Source organism: Hyposmocoma kahamanoa, unplaced genomic scaffold (assembly GCF_003589595.1).
Source record: "Hyposmocoma kahamanoa isolate Upper Pololo Valley unplaced genomic scaffold, ASM358959v1 63, whole genome shotgun sequence".
Lineage (NCBI taxonomy): Eukaryota > Metazoa > Arthropoda > Insecta > Lepidoptera > Cosmopterigidae > Hyposmocoma > Hyposmocoma kahamanoa.
In genome coordinates this window covers 12,416,700-12,441,565 of record NW_020653851.1, presented here as the reverse complement: position 1 = coordinate 12,441,565, position 24,866 = coordinate 12,416,700, and the positions used below count along the sequence as shown (strand labels likewise).

Here is a 24,866-nt window from a genome sequence, read left to right as displayed (position 1 = left end):
TTTAATCGACACGATGTCGATGAAAAGAGTATTGTCACGACGTCACCTTTATAACTAAGGTACAACTTAACTTTTTGAACAAATAAAAGATGATTACACAAAACCGTAACAAAAAGACATAAAATGACAAAAATAGTTTTCTCCAAATCAGAGTATTTCACGAGCACATCTCGCTCTCGTATGTAATTACAGGATAACTATATTCTCTTTTTTCTGTTTTATGTCATTTAATGTGATCTGGTAATAATACGCTTTTTTGCCCCAAATAAAATAAATAATATATATAGGAAATGAAACTATTTTTCCGGATTTATATTATTTAAATAATATATACATATACATAGTGATAAAGTGCTCCTGCTACGCGACAATATTATATCATATTTTTACGCTAATCGTAATTATGTGCAGATTATAGATATAATTATTAAGTCACTTATCACAAAATTGAATTTTGACTCGATTAAGTTCCTGCTGACAGGTTGTTCTATAAAAATTACATTTAGAGATAACGACGACAGTATTTTATCAAGGTAATAATAAAACTGAGACTGATTGCACAATACAGCAAAATAAATAATCTAAGTAATATATTATGTATGAAGGACAAGAAATTGCGATCTTAGAGGTGTTTCAAGTTCTCCTGGTTAGTAATGCGATTAATTAGTCCAATGGGAAATTTTTCCCGTTTTGTAACACCGAGTATGGCCTCTAGATTCATAATAACTCCCTCCGTGGCCGAACGTCTACATGCTGGACTGCCACGCAGAGGTCGCGGGTTCGATTCCGGGGCCGAGATAAATATTTGTACGGCCTATATTTTTTTCTGTCGTGAGTTTGGATATCATTTGTGGTTGTCTATGTTTACGCACCCGGAATATAGGGTTTCCCTAGTGCGAGGCTATGAGCGTATGCGTTATTATTATTGTGCGTTATTATTTATTTATATATCACATAGAGTAATTCTTAATAAAACCGTGTGAAATTCGCGTCGTACTTGTGCTAGGTTTGTAAATTATGGCGCGTCACCATTGACTTACAAATAAATGGACGACGGGTCTAATACGAAAACCACGAAAAAAAAATGTCCCAAGTCAACCTATTTAAACGTAGTGACATGTAAAGGAATATGAAAAAGCTAAAATGTTGAATTTAAATTGTAATGTCATCGCAGTACTGTCTAATTTTGCTTGCTTCGCTGTCAGTCGAACAAACGAAGACTAAAGCGTGAGTGACGCTCTGTATACGATTTTAACGCCCTATAATTTCGGACACTTTTTAGCGCGGACCCGACGTTCATATAATTGTAAGTCAATGCGCGTCGCAGTAAAAACAATTTTAATGCATACTGTATTTTTAAGTTGTTTGTAATAATTTAAGAGTTTTCATTCGTTATATGGGTACGATAAACGAGAAGAAAAAATCCCGTTGTTGATGATGACAGTGGTCACAAGAATGGGATACACAAACTTTTTTTTTTTTACTTATTACTGGCTCTATATTGCATACAAAATTGATAAATAATGGTTTTGTCATTATACATATAATCACAAACTGATTGCGGACGATGATGTCTACCAATTGATATTAACGTCGCGACTGCGCAGTAGTGCGCCAGCATCTTGCTTATTATAAAAATATATATCACAGTTCGTGATTGATAACTCATGGAAACATAAGAAGATTTAAAATATAATTGTGTAGTCCATGTAACAAGAAGTTAGAATGGAGTTTTTCGACTTTCTCCTTCAAGTCGGGCTGGGGACGGGTGTTCTTGTGGCGTATTTGATATTTTTTAAAAGATCGTCGCCAATCAAGTTCAAGGGCAACTACCGCGAGCCAGGTAAGGTCACATAAAAGTTGCTTAATATGAATGTCTGAACAAATATTTCATGATAAGATATTAGTCGTGTTGCCTTGACGCACTAGTGGACTTCCTTAATCTGTATGTACGTTAGTTTATTTATGAATTATTGACACTACAATTTATCTGTTTCTGCGTGAGTGTAAACTAACTATATAAAGCACACAGTTGTTAAGTATCTGGGCGCTATAATAATTTATAATTCTAGTTTAACGTAAAGTATAATTCAAGCTTTCGATTCAAATATTTACTGTGAAATTATAGTAAATAGTTAAAAGTTTATGAAAAAAAAGTTTAAAAGTTAGTTATTTAAGCTATCTAAATGTTTATTAAAGTAAAGTAAGCAATTCTATTATTTACCAGGTTGGAACTATGTATTCCGTCAGCTGCTCGCTAGATTTGCAGTAAAAAGATGGAAGTCGAAGTTAAAAACTAATAACGTAACTGAGCGACCTCGGAGCGACCTAGCGGAGGGTTGGGATGCTATTAACATTAGGAGCTCAGCATCTGACGGCTCTGCAGTTCTGCTGACTGTAAGAAAAGTATACGGCAAACAAAATCTAGCCGAAGTTTCGGTCTATGTAAAACTGTCTGATGGTACGGCGTATAAGTTGCCTCGTAAGTACGTTGTATGCTAAGTTACTGTTTGACAATTCTATTTTATTTCTTTTTATTTTATTTTAAAGGTACACAAACAGAATGTAATCAACACATGGTAACAAATACAGTTTGGAACATTAATAGACCACAGATCACATTCCAAAAATAGTGTACACAGCAAAATAAAATAAAGAGACTTGGAAAATTCTCTAAAAATTATTTTTATGGCAATATGCGACAGGTTGAATATAAAAATAGTATTGTGTATGTATTTACTTTTATTGGGTGCCTGAGGAGTTATGCATTTTATGCAAAACTCCTTTCGTGTCTGATATAAAGTTTCCACAAATTATCAACTCTATAGGTGCTTTTTCACCGGCGGCGAGACGATATGAGGATTGAAATTAAGAGTATAAATGTAGGTTTATTGTATTCTTTTGTTCAGAACATCCAGACACCGCGGTGGATGTGTTTGAATCCATTGACAACGGTTGGAGCGCCGGCGGGTTGAAGATATACGTCTTGGAAGAGAAAAAACGCTTAAGGATCCTGTACAACGGTCTACTCAGAAGAGATACGGATGAAGTTATACAACATTGCAGATTTAGTTTTATGTTAGTTATTTTACATATTCAAGGTTCTCGCAGGGTTGGCAGAGCATACCCCACTACAGTTTTCTGCTTCCACTATTTATACTTCAGAATTATCAAAAGTAAACTTTAGAAGCAACTTTTTAAATTTATTCATCTTTATCTCGTAAATTTATGATTACGTTCATTTTATTTGTCGTCTTGATTGTGTCTTTTACCAAATAGTCCGAATTCTTATTAGACATATTTTGCGGACGAATATCATTGCTTTTTAAATACTCGTAAATTATGCACATTTAATTTGCAGTTGGACATCAGCTACCAGCGTAGTACGGCATCCGGAAGACTGGAGCAACGAATTAGCAGCACAAGCTCTTTCTTTGGAGCCCTGGCGGAATGACAAATGGCCTTACACTCTGTGAGTTCTTACTTGGCTGATACCTGTACATGCCAATAGAGTATACGGTGCATAATACACTTTTATAGGAATAAAAATGAAACGCAGAAACAACATCAATAGCGGAAAAATAGGATGGTATGTTTTAATGTTGGACATAACTGGTTTCAGCCGTGACCATGGAACCTGTAAGGGGCTTGACGCGTTGGTTTGTTGGAAAGAACAAATACCTATACGCGATTTAGATCCCAAAGAATAGTTTCATTTCCAACTATTGATAATGTTTGTTTCAGTGAAAAATGGGGTGGAGGCAACTGGTTGCAATGGGGAACAATTCAAGGTCGCTTCACGTCATGTACGGAAGGCTCTATTGATCAGACGGAATACTTGCGATTGCGTGGTGTCAGAGACCGTAGCTGGTCTCCGCAAGGTTACCGGGGCTTGGTGCGGTCTGTGGTTATTACTGCAATTGCAACAGATGGAACCGGAGTGCAGCTGCGTGGCTTATCTTATAAAGAAGTTTTGACAATGTAAGTAGGTATTCCAAATTTCAAGTTATATAGCAAATGTTTCCAAACTTTTGCTCTGGTTGACAACGTGCCGTTGTTTTCTATTTTGCGTAGACCCCCGCCTTTCTAATTTTTATTTAGCAGCTACCATAGTGCTAGTGAGAAACTTTAAAAAATAACAAATTATGTTAAATTTGTATTGAATTGATATTCAATTATTTTTTGTGAAATTAGTCCACTAGTTTGTTATAATTATTAATACAAAGACCGAACACTCAGACAAATACAAAGACACGACGCAAGCACATAGAAAAATTCGTGAGGTCCGTTGGTTCGTTCCGTGGCTTAGTTGGTATAGCGTCTGGCACGGTATGCAAGAAGACGTCGGTTCGATTCCGACCGGATCGAAGGCATTTTTTCTGAGTGTTCGGTCTTTGTATTAATAATTATAACAAATTATGTTAAGTTTATACTTACATTTATTTAATCGAATACCTTGTTTGTTGTATAATGTGTAAGTTAGTCATAGGTAATTTTAATGTCTATTATAAGAAAATGTTATGTATTTACATTGGTAATTGATATGTGTAATGGTGATTATTCCTTTTATTGAAAGCCAAAATTTTGGTCACAACCTGTTTCAATGGATCTCACTCTTGTGGATCTATATTAACGTATCATGTACCCCTTAATATTTTTCGCTGACATGGGGTTCATGTACAATTATTTAAAAAATGTGTTAATAATGTTTTAAGATATTTTCAATTGTCTTCCAAAGTGTAGTTAGCTATTATTATCTGGACACGACCGTATTTATTATGAGAGCAATACACCTAAGAGGTGCTCGTTATTGAATCTACTGATAATGAGTGGCGTTTTGAATTCTAGTTGTTTCTACGGCAGCGTGAGACTCCCGAACTACAAAGTACAGAGCTTAACAGACACGGATTTAGTGTTGTTAGAGTTCTGTGAGCACTCTGATGGAATTCCCAAAGTTCACACTATAAATGTTAGCAGTAAGTTTTGCCATCCTTTATTTATTTTATTAAATTAGAACGTTTCACACAACAAGCGAATTGCGACATAGTTGCTCTCACTTTGGTGGTTAAGTACATTACAGTCAGTTAGGAAAGGAAGTCGAAGCATTTCACTATTTCATCTAAATAATATATTAACACATAATTCAAGTTGTAACTAAAAAACTCAAATAATTTTGAAGTAAAATCTCTACTAATTGGTACTGTATGACATGGTCCTAAAGCCATATAATTTCAGCACGAATGTTTCCAAACGATACCTTTTTTAATTAACGATTAATGTGTTTCTAGTATTCAAAAAAGAAAAAGCTGATAGAAAGAAAGAAAAAACAAAAAAGCTTAAAATGCAAACATTCCAACTTTATTCACAGATATATGCGGAAATGAATCACCTTAGTTGATCAATTACTGCCACATATTAGACCTTTAGTAAATTTATGATTTTTTGTTTAAAACAATAACATGGTAAAAAGTTCATATGACTGTGTTTTGCGTGGAAAAAAAATGTTTATCCGGAAAATAATTTACAGCACAGTACTCATAGTTTTATTACTTAATACATTACACAATAATGACTTAACACGAGACTTATTAATAAATAATTCTAAGTACTAAGTACTCGTATAAGTATATCGACCGACTTAGTCCAGTCTTACACAAACTTCATAGAAAAAATCAAAATGAAACAAAACAAAGCAGTAACGGCTGAAAATGTAAAAGTTGAAATAGTTTAACACAACCCGATACAAAGATCCGACAAACGAACACAGAAAAATTCGTGAGGTGCGGCTGGTTCGTTCCGTGGCTTACTTGGTGTAGCGTCTGGCACGGTTTGCTAGAAGACGTCGGTTCGAATCCGGCCGGATCGAAGGCATTTTTTCTAAGTGTTTGTGTTAATAATTATAACAAACTAGTGGAGTAATTTCATAAGAAAACATCCTGTCATTCAATAAAACACTTAGTTTAACATTAATTCAATCGAATTTTAAATAAAAAACTTTTTCAACGATAGTTTAACAAAATTGCAAGAACGCAAAATTAACCTCTAACCACTCAATTATTTAGTTGTTTTTGTATTTATAATGTTTAGTATTAGCTGGAAATTATAACAAATTAACGAAGAGAAAATGACTGTCGACTATTTTTTTATTTTCAAATTAGAGCTAAACAAAATAAGTTAAATAATCGACCAGAGTTATGAAAAAAAAAGTGCATTATTTTAGGAATATATTAGAGTTTTACTACAGTTGTAATATATTGATTTGATTTTTTACGGTATATAATTACAGGCAAGAACCGCGACTTTAATATAGTACTGCGTATTAACCAAGACGGCGGTAGACTGTTCAGCGGAGCTCCTTACCAACATGAGGTGGTGTATCGCACTGCGAGCGTCTTAATCAATGGTGTACCTGGTACCGCCATATTAGAACTTGGCTATGAAACCTCTGGTAAGTTATTGTAATAAGAGTCCTTTTCCTTTGTACAGTTCGTTAGTATTTTTGTTGGAATTGGAGTTGTAATAAACATGTCTCAGTTATCATTCGGAGGTGTAATTATATATTATTGGCTTATTATTCTGAATATCTTCATAAAACGGAAGTACAACAATTGTTATAAGCTCTTTAGAAAATCCCGACAATTGAAATAAGGCTGAATAGTGCAGTAAAAGGTATGGTATAACCAGACATGGGCAGTGGGTAAAAACCCAGTGAACCACCCGGGTTTTAGCCGGGTTTTTGCACAAAGTGTTTCGCATTTCTGTCAAAAATCGTAGGCAAAAATGGCAAATACGGAATTAATTTTATAATTCCATACTTATTATTACAAATATCGATGTTAAAAATCTTTTCAGAGAAAAAAAAGAGGCAAGCCCACATAATACCCGATTACGATTAATACGATCTAATGATTCGACTTTTTATGTCGATTTATTTTAATGTCATTTTCATGCGAATCGTTTATTGAATCGATCATTAGACGATTTGGTTTGCCTGAAATCGTCTAGATCAGAAACCAAACATTTTGTAATAATACCATTGACTTACAAAATAATACCCTTAAATTTAAACAAACCATGACTTACAACAAATATTTAGTTGCAAATAGTTTTTGCCCATAATGGGGTTTAACCCGATTTAAGCCCAGCCGGCGTTAATAAAGCGCGTGGATGCTTGCCCATATCCGGGTATGACCTTATAGAAACTAACAGTATGTACACTTTGCTTTTATCAATTCCAGTGAAATCAAGTCCGCCGGTAGACCTCTCACCACAGCGTTTCAAGTGGCTAAGTGAAAAGGATGCAGGTGAGGTGGGGTATTGCGTTCCATTTGAAGCGTGCGCGGCTGCCTGCACCACCTATGTGGGCGGCAAAGGAGCGTCTTTGGTGTTGCTCGCTAGTGTGCAGGAACAACAAGTACGTATTTTGGATATGATTAGGGAATGAAAGTGTATCAAATCCTGTAGTAGGTCTTCAAAATATACAGGACGTCACACGGCTACGGGACATGGTAGAAAAGTACTTGAAATATTGTAAATAGTATGCCGACTAAATTTGAAACGAAAAACTGTATTTTTGAGATGCCGATCGAAAGGATCAAATATTGGAAGGATCGTAAGGATTATTTTAGTATTTTAATCAATAGAACACTGTGAAATTTTTTACTGTAATGTGCCAGACAACCACATCAATTCCCAGGTCTCATACTGAGGAATTACCTGTCATGTACTATGAGTCCCAGAGCAACGGAGTTCATTCTGGGGCACTTCCCAGAACACACAGACCAATTTGGAAAAATTCGTTTCCCAAATTGGTCCTACCGGGAATCGAATCCGGGACCTCCTCATCCAGCGCTCACAGTGCAAACCATAGATCTAGTATGTACTGCTAGTGCAAACCGTTCAACCACCGAGGCTGTGACAAATGTTTCAAGTTACAAATTTTCCATTTACATTTAGGAGAATGGATTATAATTGTTCTATTGTCGATATCATACTTCTTAAAGTATCGGCATTATTATTTCATCAATAGCTTTGATTATTTACTAATAAGTATCAATTTAAGGAACTATTTCCTTGTACTGTTTATTGTAAGTGTAAGATAAAAATGATAATTATTTAGTATTTAATTTAGTACTTAAATGCATCTATCTCAGAAATTTAAAATCGTTGATACAGTGGCAGTTCCAAGTTGATTTCTTTTTTGAATAAATTGATAATAGTACATTTTTCCTACAAGCTCACCTAGACCTTAAGTAGACCTTAAGAGGATGGAAAAAAATCCAATAGACTAAGTTGTAGACGCTTGTTTTGTCATCATCAGTTTTTTTTACTAGTAATTGTTGAGAAAAAAAGGCTATAATTGAGATTTGAAAGGCCCGCTCAGGAAATTGTCATCTGTTTGACGTACGTCCTGAATAAAAACCGATTAGTGTCAAGTTTTTTACTTTAATGGCCTTGGGTGCGTGCGTTTAGAGATTTTTTACTCATTATTCCAAGTTGTTGTTAATTATTTTTTAAATATAAAGATATCTGTCGTATCTACTTTTCCATACACAAACACAAAAACACACAAATTGAAATAAGTTTAGTACACGGTTTTTCCGTCACTAGTCGTGACGCCAGGCCAACGACTGGCGCTGTTTTTTCGAAATGAGCTGATTTAAATGATTGAATTTATAAAATACAACATTATACATAAAAAATAAGAGGTAATTCAGTCATAAAAAATATATGTGGAAAAAGTTACCATTGTCAATTGTATAATTAAACGGTGTTTTTTTAAATTAAGATACTACATTACTTATAAGAAATTAATCCTTATAATATATTTTTTCGATCGGCGTCATAAAAATCCTGTAATTGTAATTTTCACATTTGCTCGGATGGATTCCCAGATGAGACAGTTAATTTTTAAGTCTTTGATTGTAGTATTTGTCTCCATGATGCAAAATATCCCATCTACAATCTGTAAAATAGTCAATGTGCAATAGCATTGGGTCGCCTTGAATAGTGTACTTATTTATTAACCTACAGGGAATTTCTAAAAGCGAAAGTACAGGCGGATTGATCACACCGCCACGTAAGGACGCGATTATTTTGAATGTAATAGTACACCATTAAAAACTCTTTAATTATTGATGTTATTCGGAAATATTCAATGTTTTATTCACTGTATTTCAGGACTATAGAGTTCCTCCAGGTTTTTGTGTAACTACAAAAGCTCTGGAGAAACACCTACAAGCGAACCCTGGCATAAGATCTGCCATTGACGCCATTGCAGCTGCTAATGAAGATTACGAAGAAAATAATTTCCGAGATAAATGTAACACGTACGTATGGAGTATTTTTGTCTTAAATCTGTGTAAGATGTGTATATATGTGTATGTATGTATATACATCCATATATATATATATATATATGTATGTGTGTGTGTGTGTGTGTATGTATATGTATATACTCATTTACTTAGTCCTTAGTCCACACGCAAAAAAGCCGCTTTGTCGTCGAGTTGCGGACACCAACCCATTGTATCAAGTAGTCCTTGGATTCTCATTGAGTCTGTCGATCGCCACTTGGTACTCTCCTGACAAACTTCATTTGCATCATTTAAATTCAATCATATCAATCTTTCCGTTGTATGGAAAGATTGATATGCTCTCTTAGGCCTATGGCATTAAAGGGAAGACACATTCTTCGACTTTCCTAATGTTAGCTGCATTGATGCCGCGGTTTCCTTAGACATGTCGAAGCATACAATCCCGACAACGTCTCGCGCCTAGCCTCTATTCAGATCAGTTGTAACGTTGCAAGCTGGTTTTATTACCGGTCGTATATTAAAAAATGGTAGCCTTCCTCAAGAAGAAAAAGAGAGCTATGTTCCAAGAAGGACAAGTTTTTGGGCGAATAACCTTCGGAAGCTTGCTGAAGCATCCCGAAGGCTGCCGAAGCAATCCGGAGTCTGCCGGCTAGCTTATCACAGCTTTGTTGTTGTAGCTACGATTATTACAGTTGAAATTAAAAGGAAACTAGTAATTAAGATTAAATAATTATCTCTTACGTAACATCTTCCTAAAGGAGAATGAATGCAATTTCACCCGTTATAGCAACTTATGTTTACAGGGCAGTAGACTTATTCGTCAACACCGATGTCTTAGATGAAGTGAAAAGTGAAATTGTTATCCACCTCAATGAGCTTCGTAAGAAGGTTATCGAGCAAGATTTCGGCCCCGAATTACGTTTTGCTGTCCGATCATCTGGTAAGTGACATATTGAAAATGATTTTGTCACTACTTTTTCTTAAAGTTACTGAACAGATCTAAAATATTTTTGCTGTTTTGGAACTAGACCCCGAATTAAAAGGGATGTCAATATTTTTAAATTCGTCATTTAGAATCTCAGGATACCATTGTGTTATATTGTGTCAGGTGGACACACAAAGGCCGGGCCGTTGTAGCTACACGAAAGCGTTCAAGCAAAAAAAAATGCATTAAATTTCGACCTTGTATACATGTAAATTATTGACAATTTAATACTACTACTAGTGTAAATTCAAGGTATATAAATTATGTAGCTAAAGCTACAGAGGTTGCCGAGGATGCCTCTACACTCAATAAACACTGAGTTAAAACCTTAACAGTGTTAGGATTACAAATTATATATAGTGTACTAGTAAAACATTTGACAAATTAACAGAGCCTATTTTATTTCATTCATTATTCTAGCTGTCGGAGAAGACAGTGAAGCGCTATCGGCTGCTGGGCAAAACGAGACTATACTGGGTTGTGTTACCGACGATGACGTGGTCAAAGGCGTGCAGAAGTGCTGGGCATCCATGTTTGCTTTCACTAGCGCTCATTACCGCAGGTTTGACATAGCTCTAGTCTAATGTTCATCGTAAGACTCTCAATAATAAAGTGACGAAATGAAAAACCGTATGAAATAAAATAATGTCTGATTTTTCATATATAATACAATTTTGTCTAGTTTGGCAGCAGTCAAATGGTTTTAGTTTTTTTACATATTTTTTTTATCATTTATTTATGCATTTATCTAATGAGAAGAATTACAACATATTAAAGCCAATTACAGATCCTCACAAATACGTAGAAATATAATAAGGAGCCTTAGCGCACAATTTAACTAACCTGTCACATAAAAACATCTATAATTAGTAACCCTCATTATGAGTCAAATAATGTCCACTCAGTGCTCTCTTTGCTAAAATCATAGTATTGAAATGATCCGGATGTGAATATTAGTATCACATAGAATGTTAAAATTATTGCTTGGAATGCATTTTGTCAGTGTTCTTAAAATTGCTTTTCCAATTTCGACATTTAATTGAAGATATAATATTTATGCCAATGAAAATATAAGCGAGTACGTGTGGATGCATTAATACCATATTAATACCACGTTGACAATGCATTGAAAAGCACATAACGTTCACTTTACTGTAAATTTTACGCTTATTATTTATAAGTTGTAATGCTTTGTGAAATTGCAGTATATAATATAAATTTATTTTAAAATAAATAAATTACATTTAAGTGTACACTGGCTAAGGCAGAAAGATACAGGCTTATTGAATCGTCTTTGTAGTTGCAATACCAAACTCGTACATATTTGTTTCTTTCTAATGTATTTGTAGTGGCTAATTACTTAACTAACAAATGTATAAAGAATGAACTGTTTATTTTGCAACTTACTTTATTTAATTGTAGACAAAACGGACAGCCATGTTTTTGTGGCGGCGGTGTAGTAATACAGACGCTAGCACCAGCACGCGCAGCTGGCGTCATGTTCACTAGGCATCCAGATGTTGGCGACCCCACGCGGTTGCTTATCACTGCTAACTATGGTCTTGGAGAGGTATGTGAACAGTTAAGAAATTTATCTTTCGCCATTTTGCGGAAATTTAAAGATTAATTCTACCTCTAATAAGGCAATATTGATGACAAAGGCTACTTCTAGCGCCTCTACATTAAGGACTAAAATTTTTTAATGCATAACATTAAAACAATATACAACAGAAATACAGCATTGCAACATAAATCAGACACATAGAAGAATTTTGTCGACTTGTTGGCTTGACCTGTAGCTCAGTTGGCAGAGCGATACTACGGTACAGCGTGGTCGCAGGTTCAAGTCCTATCAGATCAAAGGAGTTTTTCTTTGTGTTCAATCTTTGTATTAATATGTATAACATAAAACTATACAATTCCTTTAAATATAATGCAATATTTTCTATATTAGAATGTTCCGCTATTTTAAAATGCTGTCTTAGTTTATGTGTAGTATTGGTGAGTTTTATTTCTCATAGTATTTTTATTAAACACAACGAGATTAATCTGGTTGCTGTAAGATAACCCAAATGTTTAAATTTTCGTCTGTCACAATTCCAGACAGTGGTATCTGGATCAGTGGAACCTGACACAATTGTAGTAACACGTGGCACCGATGACGAGCTGGTAATATCGAAGATCACACTAGGATCTAAACTCAGTCGCGTGACGGCATCAGGGGATGGTGTGTCAAATGAACAAGTGCCAGAAAACGAAAGGAAAGTCCCATGTGTGTCTGTGTCGGATATACTAAGGCTCGCCAGCATCGGCGTAACGCAGGACAAAATGTGGGGCGCGGGACGAGATATTGAATGGGCGGTCGTGAAGGTAACGCCTTTTAATCTCAAGTTGCGTCAATTTTTACTGTGACGCATTGACGCTCTTAATGAAATTTTGTATGTTTTTCTTAATGTTAACGAATTGCACTGAATTTGTATTAATCTTAATTTATACTTACGCCTATTAACATCATTAAGGTACTGAGCATAGTATTATGGTCTTCGGTTTATGTCAGTTATAATGACATCTACAGATTATAAAATGTGTGTTAAAGGATGAAATTTTTTTACTGCAAGCGCGGCCGATTACGTCTTTAGAGCGTTGGAGCGAGGAAGAGCTTCTACACGAGTTGGACACTCCCATAATGGCTGATGATGAACTTACCACTTTTGCTAACACGGGCGAGGTAAATATCGATTCCATTAATAGAATCTGTTCTTAATATTTTTCTGACAATACTGGGTTCATAACATTAGACACTAATACTATGGGCCGTCTCGAATGGAAACATACAACAAAATTAATGGATATATCATCATAATCACCAACCCATTTATGCGTCCCACTGCTGGGTACGGGTCTCCTCTCAAGCGAGGGTGGAGGTCATCGTCCACCAATGCAGGTTGGGGACTTCACACGTTTTTCGAGTGTTGTGAACTTCGGCGACGTACAGGTTTAATCACGATGTTTTCCTTCGCGGAAAAGTTCATGGTAAATTTCAAATTAAATTTCGCACATAAATTCCGAGAAACTCAACAGCTGCGAGTCCGGTTTCAAACCCACGACCCCTGCTTGAGAGGCTGTAGGTCGAACAACGCTACCACGGCTTTATATATTTATTATATTAGAAGAAAGTTATCAATAAACCCAAACAAAATTAATGATAATTGGAAGCCAAAATTAAATCTTCTGTCTCATCTTTTCTCACTGAAATCGAAAGAGGCGACACTTTGACTTGGATCGACTCCAGTTAATTTGTAAAAAACAAGTGCTGTTTCTGTGACATTATCTGGTAACGTTTTCAGGTGTTGCCTAAACCTTTATCTTCGCTAACTTACGACTTGGTGACGAACCCATTGTCCCGAGGCATTTATGACTTAGTATATGGCGTGAACGGCGACCACTACGATGATCCTATCTCGGTCACACATAACAGATTATCGCTGGCTTTGTACAATGTAAGTTTGTAATTAAGAATAATAATAAAAATTAAAAAAATATGTGTTTCTAAGTTCCATGTGTGCCTCAAACGCCACTACTATCCGCTATCCAGGATATACTAATCTCGGGTAAAATGACGCGTTTTATGCACTTGTTGTACAATCTACTATATATAATAATGCACGTAATAATAATAATGAGCCCCTGATATGAGTGAAGCACGGACTCGAGTACAACAATACTTACATACACATAACATGTGTAACGTACATATACATATACATATATGTAACGTATGTGATGTGTGTGTGAAAGTTGGTGTGTGCTAACATATTTACACTAAATAAATAAATTACTATACCAGGTCAAATTAAAAGTAACACGATAGCATGTTATTGTGATTTTCCTATTGTCTATCAAAGCTGCTGTATTTGAACATTCCCATGTTCTTAGTTCACAGTTCTCATTTGTCTACGACTGCTTGTAACCCTTTATATCCTACCAAATATACATTCTTGTGTGGACGGTTTTGAGCATTTTTATACAATTAGTACCTACCTACATTCAGTAACAACAATGAGTCTAAAGAAAGGTTGTGAAGTAGAATAACTATAATATAAAAGAAACAAACTATAGTTTTCTGGATTATTATCTCTAGTCGCCTGCTTCGACACAAGATACAGGGCAGTCCCTATTTTTAATCGGAACCACACTGCAACGGAACATGTCAATAACTTTTGACCCGTTCTTGTTGAACTCACATATACGTATATATACTAACTGCACTGAACTTTATACCGTTTCAACCTGAATGGAAAACATGTTCAAAATTTCTGTTCGTTATTATATTGTTTATCGTCTATTACAGAGCGTTTACAGAATGGTGTCGACAGAAAAACCAGACTTAACGCTTCGTATGCTTGAGATGGCAATACACGGACACAAAGTAGCCGATGACAATATAGTGGCTACAGCTCGGCACAGACATGCGCCTACGCGCTGGGAAACATTCATGCGTACTTTTTACAGTTTCAAGGTTTGTATGGATTTAGTTTCTACCGTTTATATTAATTTGTCCCTATCTACCGACCCGATGGACAGGGATTTCTGGGGGACTACGGGCTCCCCGGTAAGATATAGTGATACGACTTCACGGACATTTCAGACTCTGGGCCTGTGTGTATGTACTTTCACTGTCACAACAGGTTGCGACAACCTTGTTCACGGGCTGATCTGGGCTCAGATATATGGTATATTTCGCAAGCAATAAATTTGCCTCCGTTAAACCCTTAACCAAGGCCTGTACTTCAAACACTTTAATTTTACGTTAAATAATAATAATAATAAATAAATATTAGACAACATCGCGTTCGTTAAATCACTTGTGTTATGGAAATCGGAACCAACGACGGTACCACAAATGGCCTGACTCGAGACAATATAGAAAAGTTAGTTTTCTACACTGACCCGGCCGGGGATCAAACTCCGGACCTCCGAGATGGTGACATTATGAAAACCGGTGTGCAGAAAAAATAGTTTTCTATCATGGAAGTAAATTTATTTGGTCTGACACACTGACATGACCATACCCAGTGACCTTTATATCATGCAAGAATATGTCAAATGTCTGTATACCATAAATTAATTATATCTTTTGAGCATTATATCGACTAAAAATATGTCATTTGTTGTTATATATTACGAATCGCATCCGTTTTATTAACAGTCGACGAAGATAGTCACCCAAAGTCATTTTATGACAAAGTCAAAATCTTAAAATTTTGAAGTAGGTCACTATAATTCTAAAGGTGCGATGTGTAGATTAGATTTTTTTTACATAACATCAAGTGACGGGACGAACAAGCAAGACTTGTTCGCCTAATGGTAAGCTACATGCCTGTCCATTTAACAGTTACAGTGCCACTCAGAGCTTTAAATTGCAAAGATCTGAGGGGCGCTACCACTGCGCCCGTCACCCTGAGACATAAGTTGACAAGTCCCATGTGCCTGCAATTTCACCAGCACCCTTACCCTTCAAAACCGGAACACATTGGCGGCAGAAATAGGTAAGGTGGCAGTACTACCCTGGACGAACTCTTACACAGTAGGAGTTCTACTGCTACTAAACTATGGGCCTGACCTGCTATGAACCGGTGTGATGATTTCTCTTCGTGCCCGTAAACCACAGTGAAATTACAGGCCTATAGGACTTGTCAACTTATGTCTCAGGGTGACAGGTGTGTCGCTTAACAACAGGCGCACGACTTCCGTCTCGTCACTTGGTATCATAATTTTGTTTGTGGATCACCTATCAGCATTCACTATCTTGTTCGAAAGATTGAAATGACGTACAATATTGAAACTTGCATTTTTGCACAGGATCTCCTGAGAAGTAAGACAGCCATGAACGATCAGATAAAAGTTGTAAAGAGATACAACCTTCATTTTGAGACGGACCATCCCATAGAGATTTTGGAAACTATAATTAGTTATGAACAAACGTTCTTAAGGTGTTCGGCTAACCATGCAATCACGTCATCTGCAAGTGCTACTGCTCAGATGTTGACTATGCTGGTGTTTGTTGAAGGCAGCTCAGGTAAGATATCCGTATGTAGTGAATAGTTCAATTAGTCTTTACTTTACTTAGTAGTTTTATTAGTCTTTTCTTTACTTTACTATTTCTACGAGCAGTTAGTAGCAGTTAAGATGTTTCTTTCAGATTTTACACCGGAGCAGTGCAACGAAGTGAACGTCCTTTTAAGTTCAGGCGGCGTACTGTCTGCCGAAGTGCCTCAAGCTCTCGCCAACTTGACACGGGAACTGGAAAAATCTGGCCAAGCGGAGGAGTTCCGAAAACAAAGTCCTAAAGTAGCCCTGAATTGGCTAAAAAACCATATACCAAACGTGTATACATTAGTTACTAAATTTTTGGATGAACATGGCCACAGAGCTATTATGGAGGTACAAGGATCATACGAAACTTATGATTTTTATTGTTATACCGAGTTTAATGTTAGTTACAATAAAGATTATTCGTGTCCTTTGAAGGTTAACTTTTAACATAATATGTTAAATGCTGTATATTATACAAAAAAAAACTCAAAAAAAATTTGCTTGCTTTGTATTTTATTGTATTGGCTGCTGCACTACTACTAAACATTGACAACAATCTATTAGACAACGCGTAAAGAAGTCACAAATTTCTGAGGTCGACCGTTTCATTTTCTTTATCATTGTTACAGTTTGATCTTGCTACAAAACCATGGGTGTTGGCACCAGAAAGGATGATGGAGGTATTGCAGAATATGTCGAACCAAGAAATCCAAGTCACAAAAAGCAACGCTGATATCGTTACGTCTGTGAAGACTCCAAAGAAAGTCAGTACTAGGTACTGCCGAATAAGACTTGCTTTTATTGTTGTTCATTTGAATATAATAGGCTAATGGTAATGAGATTACAAGTGTAGTTCTTAGAAATTTGCTCGCAGTCTTGCAAAATGACTTAAATTGTCAAGGGTATTTAGGGCAATGCGCAGGAGTGTACGTGCACTACGAAATTAATAAGCGTAATAAAGTGCGTTTCTATTTTAGTTTTATTAGAAAGAAGGTAAACTTGTAAGTATATTTAAAAGTTTTTAAACCAAAGCTGTCATAGAACTGTGTATCTATTCCAGAAAAATGTTAAGCTGGCTAATTCCGCTATGCCGTCGTACGGTACGCCACAGAGAAACCACGAAAGCTTATTTAATCCTTGCGGTGCATAAAATGCGAGTAGCGATTCGTCACCTGGGAAGAGTATTGGTGAAGGAATGGTACTTGCCTGACGAAGATCTGATCTTCTATTTCCGATTAGCGGAACTCCGGGACTTCATTATGACCAGGGATCCTGCTTTGTTGAGGAAGTAAGAAAAACAATTTTTCCATTGTTTAATATATTGATTAGAGACCATAATACCTAAGTCCACGCACCTTATTAACTAACTGCCCTTAGTAAGGGGACCAGCTACATACAAGCTAGCAAACTTAATGAGGTCGACTATTTTCATTAAAAAAAAATGGCCTGAGATAAGAATGGAATGTTCCGGACGTTCTAGTCAACCCAAGGATGTATTTGACAGAAAACCGACAAACATATTGGTAGGTCAATACAAACACATTGACCTACCAAAAACAAGCTACTTTGCGGTGATCAAGATTTTGAATCTTCGATAAGAGACAAGATTCGATCAGAGAGTCGTCGCCATCCAAGCGACTGGCTTGTGTTTGTATGTAACGTTGTTTTAACGTTATAAGGAATGGGCTTTTTCAAGGCGAGAGTAAATGGGCATTAATTAGGTGTGCATGCTTTATCGCTGACCTCGTCACTTTGATGATTGAGATGGAGGTCAAATAAGCATAACGTACCCAAGCCTGAAAAGGATGCCTAGTTTATTGAAACTGTTTTTTCTTTCACGTAGGGCTATTCAGCGTCGTCAGTTTTATCCGTCATGGTGCAGGCTCAAGTTCGCGGAACTGTACAAGGGCTGGGTGCAGCCTCTACAGAGCGAAGGGCTTTCAGTAATACCAGGAGATGTTAGATTAGAAGCCACGACAGTTTGCGGAGGCGATGTTATTGGTAGAGCTTGTGTTGTTACTGACCTGTCCGAGGTAGGTTAAAAATCCAATGAAAAGTGCAATTACACATTTTAACATAATACACTTTATAATTCTGTTCCATTTCGTATAGATTGGCGAGTTGCAATGTGGTGACGTGCTGATAACGCACTCTACCGACATAGGGTGGTCTCCCTACTTCCCTCTACTGACCGGCATTGTTACAGAACTAGGCGGTCTTATTTCACATGGTATGTTGTAAACGTCACAAGCACTTTTTTATGATACCTAGTGACGGGACGAACAGGTTGTGGCGTGGTGGGAAGCGACATAACTGTCCATAACAATTGCAGCGCCATTCAGAGCTTTAAAACGCAAGTATCTGAGGGGTAATGCATCCGTTACCTACAATTTCCCCAGCACCCTTACCCTTCAAAACTGGAACGCAGTAATAAGAAATAGGTATCGTGGCAGTACTTCCCTGGACGAACTCTTTCACAAGAAACTCTGCTGCTGCTGAAATCAACATAGATCTTAGTTTTAAAAATCGAATATACCTTGAAACCTCTGTAAAATTTACCAGGGGCAGTGATAGCACGAGAGTACGGATTGCCATGCATCGTTGGAGCAGAGGGCGCCACAGAAATGTTTCGTACCGGTGACATGGTGCGACTCTCCGGCGCCAAAGGATTTATTGAGAAAGTACAATTAGATAAACAAGCTGAACCGTGATCAAAATTGAAGTATTGTTGGTGGTGGTAATAATATTTTAACAATTGTAAAAATAAATATTTATTTCAAAACCATTGTGTATAATTAAAAAATATTCAGTACAAAATCAATAAAATAACATGACTAAAATTTCAGAAATAACGTTACGGAAATAACGTTATCGAAAAACGCAGGACAGTATCAATAAAAATTCATAAAGGCATACGAAAACTTAAAAGACTTCAACGCAAACTTTAAACATTTTTACAAGACTTTAAAGAGTACTAAAACGTAGAATATTTTATCAAATTAAACTTTAACCCAATTTGACAAATCCTTTTCGCGACTCCACGCAGCGCTGCGCCCAGTGGACCGAAATTTTAAATCAATAAAATAACATGACTAAATATTTCGGAAATAGCGTTACCGAGCCGGTATATCGAAAACAAGTATCAATAAAAATACAAAAAGTTATTCGAGAACTTGAAAGACTTCAACGCAAAGTTTAGACATTTTAAGACTTTAAAGAGTACTATAACGTAGAATATTTCATTTAACGCAATTCGACAAATCCTTTTAGCGACTCCATGCAGCGCTAAACCTAGTGGACCGAAATTTTTCTACACAAATTCACGGGGAACTCACTGATAATTTCTTTCAAGAAAGAACCTTTATTTAATCTCAAATAGGCGAAGTCCACTCATATTGTCGGTCGCACGCCGTGTTTTGGACAGACGGTGACAGCACGAGTAACTCGTAGCAGTTGAAGGCGAAGGGACGGCCGACGATGACCACGTGGCAGCGCTGCTTGGGTGCAGTGACGGGGCCCAGGAGGTGATTGCCGCGGTATAGTACACGGCCCACGTGCACGCCGTCCGCCACGCACACTGCGCGCGCACCCTCCGAATCGCTGGTGTAGCCGGTGGAGCTCGCGGTGCTGGCGCATTGCCGGCTGCCGGACGCGCGCCACGCCACCCATTGCACTTCCGCGTTGCACATGACCTGCACACATTTCACCCCATGGTTTATGTAAAAAAAGTTAGAAGTTCACGTGCAAGTGTGTTGCCAGATGGTTAAACAAATAATTGTAATTTTTTTATAAAAAAATTAACCGACCTCAAAAGTTCGTGGAATTACATCTATTTGCCAAGTTTTATTGAAATCGGTTACCGGAAAGCGCGAGAAACCGGTTTCAAATTATATGTAACCGGATAGTGGTGGAATATTTTTTCAAATTTAAATGGGACCAAAACTGCGGAGCCCTCTTTTCAACCAAAAAAAGAATTATCAAAATCGATTTACAAATGCCTGCAAAAAAATACAGTCGAATTGATAACCTCCGCCTTTGTTTTGAAGTCGGTTAAAAAAACTCACTTGATATTTGGTGTATCGGTGAATGTTACCATCGGCGTATACTATGCAGCAGTGCTGCGAAGGCACTAGAGCGGCCGGCAAAACTTTACGTCTGTAAAATAAATTTTCCTTGACATTGTGTGTAAATATTTAAAGATGCGTTGTTGATAAGGATGTAGGAGCCTCAACCCACTGACGTTACATATTAAAATCTCTAGGTTCAAATTCAGTTTTTGATGTGAGCGAGGTGATTGAAGCAATAACATTTTTTGTCTCGAATACCCCGAAGGCACCTTCAAATTAGATGCTTACAAATGCGCTGCAGTAGCGCGTCTGTGGCGCAGCAAACCTGCCACTATTAATTTTCATACAATATTTGGAAGCGCAGTCGCACCGAGACGCAAGACACGCCACAGTGCCGCTACTTCTATAAGCGTCTAATTTGAAGGTTGGCTTGGCAAGGCTGCCAACAGATGGACTGCATGTCTGCAGTTAATGCGTACAGTTGAGACTTCAACTTCAACTTCAACTTCAGTTGAGTATTCAACTGCAAGCGTCGGCTGCAGTTGAACACTCAACTGCACATTGGCAGTTGAAATTTTATTTTTTGTATCTGAAACAATTTGATCTTTAGTAGTAACGGCAAAAGGTAACGATTACTTGAGAGTTTAAACGATTGGTGAAAGTAGCACATTAAAACATTTTTTTTTTGTAATGGCACCTTTGTTTACTTTCTTGATCGCAAATTGCATCACAGAATATATTCGAGGATTACGAACGTCTTGACAAATTAAAATTGAGGATTTCTATAGTGATATGATAATTTTAAAAGAAAGTTAGCGTGTGGAATCATTAATGTTCTGAATACAGTGTTAAATTCCAAGTAACTCTTCCCGTTTCGACGTCAACAAATACAGAGCTCCTGAAATAGGCGCGCGGCAGTAAATGCTTGAAATTAGAGTCGACTGCGAGTAGTTATATGTCTATATCGAATTTGTGCAAGCAGTCCGTCTATTGGCGGCCTAATTAATAAGTATAAATAGTTATATAATTCATGACAAACAAATCCAGTGTTAAGTACCGATGTGTTGTGCGCGCGACCCAGACGGTCTCGCCACATTGAACGCCTGCGCTCACTGCCCCACTGGGTACGGCACCGCACGCGCTCACCACCCACACGGGGCCCGTCTGCTTCCACTCTGGCAGCCACTCTGGAATAAGACAACACGCACGCTTAAGCATTTCACACCACAATTTAGTGCCTTTACCACAAGTTTCCAATGACTCAGCGTCAATATTGTATATATACAAAATATTACTTGTGACCGCTAGGTGCGCTGTAAAATTGCCATATAAAATTGAAGCATTGCAAGGGCGCATCGAGTATATAACCAGAAATAGAGACGAAATAAGGGCTATATATTCCTGGTAACACATTAGCGATACAGCTCTTATAAATATCAACTCTTGTTTGCACTGAAATATAGACAGGCCTAAACACAGGGCTGAAATACATACTACTGACCTGTGTGTACGTCTCCGTATATTCCAAAAAATATTCTGTAATTATTGTAATAAAGATAATATATCTAAGAATGCCGTGCTGTTCTATTCGGTGGTGTGGGAAAAACAGTAAAACATCTAATTACAAAACAAACGGAATCACATTTCATCGGTAATTGGTAAATATGTTGAGTGTGTGCGTTATTTTTATTTATTTATAATTAAATATTAAATATGTAATTTTGCAATTTTCGTCCATTACAGCAAAGCTCAAGTTAACTGGTGGATTTGAAGTGAAACAGTTGACGACACCCATTGACGACACCCGTCAATTGTTTCGAACTCGGGCTAGCCAATCGGAGCGCAGTTGTCATGGTAATGATATGACAGAATAGTTTTCAAAGAAACTAAATGACATTTCGTCTCTATTTCTGGTTATATACTCGATGCAAGGGCGTAACACGTAAAAGTGAGATTCGAGAAAATTTAATATAAAGTCTGAATGTCTTATATCTTTTTAATATTTATAATATGACTCTTATATACATACGTTATTATTTATTTGTCCTATGATTTAGCTAAAAGATGCAGGTGTTATTCAAAGTCAATGGGTGTTATTATTATTTTAAAACAATTGTTTTATTTATTTTTTCATTAATTTGAAAACATTTTTTTGTTCCCCGTGTTATCCGCCCTTGTTGCACCCAACCGGTAAATTAATGAGTCGTTCGTTTTATTATTGGTTTAGGAAATAAATCGTAAATCAATCTTATTTAAAAGTTACATTGAAAAAAAAAAACATATATTAATCATTCACGGAATTCGCTGGACTGAAATGAATCGACAGTATCATCTACAGCAGCCTCCGTAGTATGGCTACGCATGTTAGTTCCGACACACGCGATAAAATTGGAATAAGCGCGCGCTGTTGGTTGTCTCAATCAGGTCTAATTTAGATAGCCAATAACGCGCGCTTATTTAATTTAATTTTATCGCGCGCGTAGCTATGCGTAGTCATGCGTAGCCATGCTACGGGTCTCACTGGCCTTCTAGAAGCTCCATGTTGAGGGTGAATTTGCTCGTTCCAGACATTTTTGTATATTAAAATAAGTTTTTACAAACTGCAGATTGTACCGTGTCCGAAATTCAAACGCACATTTATAATCTTTGCCACAAGGGCGGAGCGCCTTCTAAATGAATGAAAATTACGCCATCTAGAAGGGAGATCGAAATGAGTTTTTGTCACAAGATACTATATATCGTTGTACATGTTTTGATGTAATAACATCAAAACGGGCTTTGGGTGCCTAACCCTTACTGCTAAGCCTTTGTTCTTCCCAATGCTTCAATTGTCAAACATTTTACAAAGTAGCTAGCGACAACTGTTACTGTAATCATGGTAGAGGTACAAAGTAATGTATGTACTAATAAAAAATACATCGTCTTAAAACAGACTTCTCTGCCAGTAATTCTTTAATACACTTTTAATAGTTTGTTATATCTTCTCTATTATATACCAGTTAATAATATAAATAAACACCTTTTGATGATCAAGGCCAAAATACCAATCGACCGCCAAAGTGACAGAAAACTTGTACAATGAACTTACCTGGAACACCGAGCTTATATTCTTGTTCCCAGTACTGCTTTAAATACGCGTTATACTTCTTCCAATCCTCAGCCAGCTCTAGTATCTTCCCTCGGAAATATCTCCAACGTCTATTGAGATATTATTAATTTATGTGTTGCGTAGGGTACGATGCGTCTTATGCTTCGCGAATTATTATGCGACTGAAGGCTTTTTCGATTTAGATAAATTCCTAGTGATTTGTAACAAAACTAAATGTTGCATTGACCTACCTATTTATTGATTATACTATAATTTAGCAGAATCTTGCAGATTTCAAGTAGTGGATATTAATTGTCGATCAATTTTACTATGGATGCCGATGGTAAACAATTTATATACACTACTCACAAGTATCCAGGGTCAAGCACGTTTTTGCCAATAACTGAAAATCGTTTTTTTAAATTATTATCTATACTTTCATATAATTAGGGTAATGAAATATTTAAAAAAATACCTCGATTCCTAGACACTTTACGCGCGTAGTTAAATTGAATAATATTTAAACTGAATAATATATAAATCATCATATCAGGTAGGTACCATAAAAGAGCTTTGTAACAAGTCGGATGGTGTCGGTTGCTATAAATTAGGTTATGGATGGACGTTATTGAATTTATAAGGAGCGCTTAAAATTGGGCTTCTTCAAAATAAAGTTTTATCTTATCGTTTTTTACTGCTAAAGAAGATATCTCTAACTCTGAGAGATTTTTTTTAATTTAAATTGCAACAGTATTAATAGTAACTAAGAGCGCCTTCAAATTAGACGCTTAAAGAATCGTTGCAGTGCACTATTAATTTAATTTTCATACAATAGGTACCTAGAAGCGCTGTCGTGTTACGCGCACGCCACTTGCACCTGAAGGGCTACCATCTATAAGCTTCTAATTTGAAGACGCCCTTAGCGTTACACTTACAACTCATTGTCACTCGTATCGTCTTCACGAGTTGTAAAACATGCATTATTAGTTTCTTTCAACTGGAACATAAAAAATATTAACATCAAAACTGCGGATTTAGTGATGCCCTACTCCAAATCATCTCCATCTTCGTTTGTCACTGTCATGTTATTAAATTTATTATTACTCACAATAATAATTAACCAGCAGGTCCATCTGTTGAACATATCGATAACAGTCAGCATTTCGTTCTTACAGTTGTCATACGTCTTAGTTCTAAAAGTGCCACGTGTCGGGGATACAATCTAAAAGATATAAGTAATATATAAGCTCTATCCTAATAAAAACGACCCCGAAAGTACACAGCAGACAAGTTACATCTGTAATAAATTTAAT

At 36.6% G+C, this 24,866-nt stretch overlaps 2 protein-coding genes and 1 long non-coding RNA gene across 3 annotated transcripts in view; 1 reads left to right on the top strand and 2 right to left on the bottom strand.

Annotated features, from left to right (window-relative positions):
- Window positions 1-1,725: 1,725 nt before the first annotated feature.
- LOC113230401 (uncharacterized phosphotransferase YvkC-like) lies at window positions 1,726-19,153 on the top strand. The gene is made up of 23 exons (XM_026464311.1): window positions 1,726-1,843; window positions 2,228-2,482; window positions 2,910-3,078; window positions 3,362-3,472; window positions 3,745-3,981; window positions 4,849-4,976; window positions 6,287-6,448; window positions 7,239-7,414; window positions 9,181-9,329; window positions 10,121-10,257; window positions 10,723-10,864; window positions 11,725-11,872; window positions 12,406-12,672; window positions 12,899-13,030; window positions 13,650-13,802; window positions 14,654-14,821; window positions 16,165-16,381; window positions 16,505-16,746; window positions 17,028-17,173; window positions 17,459-17,686; window positions 18,242-18,431; window positions 18,511-18,628; window positions 18,961-19,153. Exons 1-23 carry the CDS (start codon window positions 1,726-1,728, stop codon window positions 19,107-19,109), a joined length of 3,942 nt encoding a protein of 1,313 aa, XP_026320096.1. The 3' UTR covers window positions 19,110-19,153.
- On the bottom strand, window positions 2,696-8,269 carry LOC113230402. The gene is made up of 4 exons (XR_003310486.1): window positions 8,242-8,269; window positions 7,717-7,912; window positions 7,208-7,394; window positions 2,696-2,985 (listed from the first exon to the last, which is right to left on the bottom strand). It is a non-coding gene; the product is annotated as an uncharacterized LOC113230402 (long non-coding RNA).
- A 493-nt stretch (window positions 19,154-19,646) lies between the features above and the next one.
- LOC113230277 overlaps window positions 19,647-24,866 on the bottom strand; it is a 7,842-nt gene continuing 2,622 nt past the window's right edge. The window contains exons 7-12 of the mRNA XM_026464133.1: window positions 24,662-24,775; window positions 24,489-24,550; window positions 23,554-23,663; window positions 21,523-21,652; window positions 20,463-20,553; window positions 19,647-20,090 (exon numbers count right to left, since the gene is read on the bottom strand). Coding sequence (XP_026319918.1) covers window positions 19,770-20,090; window positions 20,463-20,553; window positions 21,523-21,652; window positions 23,554-23,663; window positions 24,489-24,550; window positions 24,662-24,775 — 828 coding nt within the window. The 3' untranslated portion in view covers window positions 19,647-19,769. The remainder of the gene's footprint in view (window positions 20,091-20,462; window positions 20,554-21,522; window positions 21,653-23,553; window positions 23,664-24,488; window positions 24,551-24,661; window positions 24,776-24,866) is intronic.

Coding starts and splice junctions, on each gene's coding strand:
- LOC113230401 (XM_026464311.1), top strand. CDS start 1,726: ATGGAGTTTTTCGACTTTCTCCTTCAAGTCGGGCTGGGGACGGGTGTT. Junction 9,330..10,120: donor TTCCGAGATAAATGTAACAC/GTACGTATGGAG, acceptor TTATGTTTACAG/GGCAGTAGACTTATTCGTCA. Junction 17,174..17,458: donor CCAAAGAAAGTCAGTACTAG/GTACTGCCGAAT, acceptor TATCTATTCCAG/AAAAATGTTAAGCTGGCTAA.